This window comes from Octopus bimaculoides, chromosome 3 (genome assembly GCF_001194135.2).
Source record: "Octopus bimaculoides isolate UCB-OBI-ISO-001 chromosome 3, ASM119413v2, whole genome shotgun sequence".
Lineage (NCBI taxonomy): Eukaryota > Metazoa > Mollusca > Cephalopoda > Octopoda > Octopodidae > Octopus > Octopus bimaculoides.
In genome coordinates this window covers 80,307,435-80,309,916 of record NC_068983.1, presented here as the reverse complement: position 1 = coordinate 80,309,916, position 2,482 = coordinate 80,307,435, and the positions used below count along the sequence as shown (strand labels likewise).

General features: G+C 32.5%; 1 protein-coding gene across 3 annotated transcripts in view; it reads left to right on the top strand.

Moving 5' to 3' along the window:
- Positions 1-2,482, top strand: part of LOC106876011 (30S ribosomal protein S11) — a 43,961-nt gene that overhangs the window by 36,341 nt on the left and 5,138 nt on the right. For all 3 annotated transcript variants that reach the window (XM_014924379.2, XM_014924378.2, XM_014924380.2), the window contains exon 5: positions 125-150. In XM_014924379.2, coding sequence (XP_014779865.1) covers positions 125-150 — 26 coding nt within the window. The remainder of the gene's footprint in view (positions 1-124; positions 151-2,482) is intronic.

Here is a 2,482-nt window from a genome sequence, read left to right as displayed (position 1 = left end):
TATACATATATACATATATATATATATATATATATACATATATACATATATATACATATATACATATACATATATATATATATACACATATATATATTAAAACTGGGTTTATTTGTTTTTACAGGAAGTGTCCTCATATTAAAGTCTTGTGTAAGTATTAAGTATTTTGTTAAATTCTATTTTATTCTTATAACTACAGCTGATTTCTGAAATATGTTTTTCTTTCAGGTAAACTAAATTTATTAACAATTCTAAAGGTATTTTTTAAAAGCTGTTGAGATTTCATTTAACAAAAAAGAAGCTGGAATAAGCTTTTTGATAAAGTAATACTTTCACAATTGACATCTCTAGGGTTTTAGCTGCTAACTGTAATGTTCATATTGACATGGAATTCAAGTTTTGCCTAATATTTAACCAGCGTCTGATTCTCAGTTAATATGAACTTTACAATAAATTTCACTCAACCCTCAATATTGAGTCACCCTATCAGTTTATGTTTTGTTGTTATTCCCAACCCTTTAGCATTTAAACTGACCATATCCAACCAAAATATTCTACCTGTTTTAAGTTCAAATCACTACACTACAATGTTATTCTAAAAATAGGCAATCACATCATCAAAATCTCAAAGCAAGACGGTAATGACTGATTAATGAATTAATTATGACATTTGACAGAGAAATCTGAATGCTAAAGGGTTAAACATATTGAGCAAGAGACTATCTTTATAGCAACTCATAAAATTATTGGATTTATCATAGTCAGTTACATCACTAATGTACATCTGAGATTTGATTATCTTTATTTAATTAATTAATTAATTAATTCTGTCATTTATAATATTACGAAAATAAAGTAAAAAGGAAATTTAAAAAGTATACAAACCATTTTATGAAGTGGAGAAACAATGTTAAGTGTCATATGTTTAGTAGTTAATAGATATCTGATTCACATGTTGCTATTTGTTCTTCAGATAGTTATTAAATCGATTTATCTCTGTTTTTAGATGATTTACAACTATTGCAATTTGTTTTTTGCTTGACTAATCTTATGTTTCTGATGTATTTCATTTATATCAGTATATTTTTTGCTTCATCTTAAGCTTTTATATTGCTACACTCACACAAACATATGCACGCACATATATATAGGCATGGTTGTGTAATTAAGACATTTAATCTCAGCCATATGATTCTGCTTAGCCCTTTGGACAAGTGTCTTCAACTATAGCCTTGAGTTGTCCAATATCCTGTAAGTGTAACTTACAAAACATACATGCATGTGTATAATTTGGTATGGCTGTGTGTGTCCTGTGTTTATTTCTCTAAAACCTGTTGTAGTTTATGGTGTGCCCCATTGTGTCACATAACTTAGTAGTTCAACAAATTACACTCGACAAAATAGTACCAGACTGAAATAAGTACAATGATTGATATGGCTCACTAAATTGCTGGAGGTGGTTCCCTACTATGGCTGCAGTTCAATGACTAAAACCAGTAAAAGAATATATCTATTTATTGGCTAAGATTGAACAACTAAAGAAAACTAGGCAAAAAATCTGTTAGAAATTAGTACAGATAGAATGCAAAGGAAATATTGTGTAGATAGTAACACAAATAGGAAATAGTCTGAGACACTCAATGCATTGCATTTGTTTGAAGTTAGAGGTAACAGCTAAGTAAGATTCAGCTATAGCACACAATGAGGGACAGCATGCTTAAAGAAACATTGACCTTGGAATCTTTTGGGTATTTAAATAATTATAATCTCATCTCAACAGTTTTATTTCTTTTTATTTTTTGTTTCAGTCATTAGGCTGTGGCCATTCTGGGACACCACCTTGAGGAATTTTAGTTGAATGAATCAGCCTCAATACTTATTTTTTTTTAAGCCTGGCTCTTACTATATTGGTTTCTTTTGCCAAACTGCCAAGTAATGGGGATGTCAAGTGGTGGTGGTGGGGCAAACAGAGACATGAAAACATACACACATATATACTTCTTTCAGTTTTCATCTACCAAATCGACTCACCAAACTTTGGTTGACCCGAGGCTGTAATAGAAGACACTTGTCCAAAATGCCTTGTTATGGGACTGAACCTGAAACCATGTGGTTGGGAAGCAAGCTTCTTACCACTCAGCCACTCCTGCACCTTGTGTACAATTTTACTCTTTTACTTGTTTCAGTCGTTTGACTGCGGCCATGCTGGAGCACCGCCTTTAGTTGAGCAAATCGACCCCAGGACTTATTCTTTGTAACCTAGTACTTATTCTATCGGTCTCTTTTGCCGAACCGCTAAGTTACGGGGACGTAAACACACCAGCATCGGTTTTCAAGCGATGTTGGGGGGATAAACAGACACACAAACATATACACACACATACATACACACATATATATATACATATATACGACGGGCTTCTTTCAGTTTCCGTCTACCAAATCCACTCACAAGGCTTTAGTTGGCCCGAGGCTATAGTAG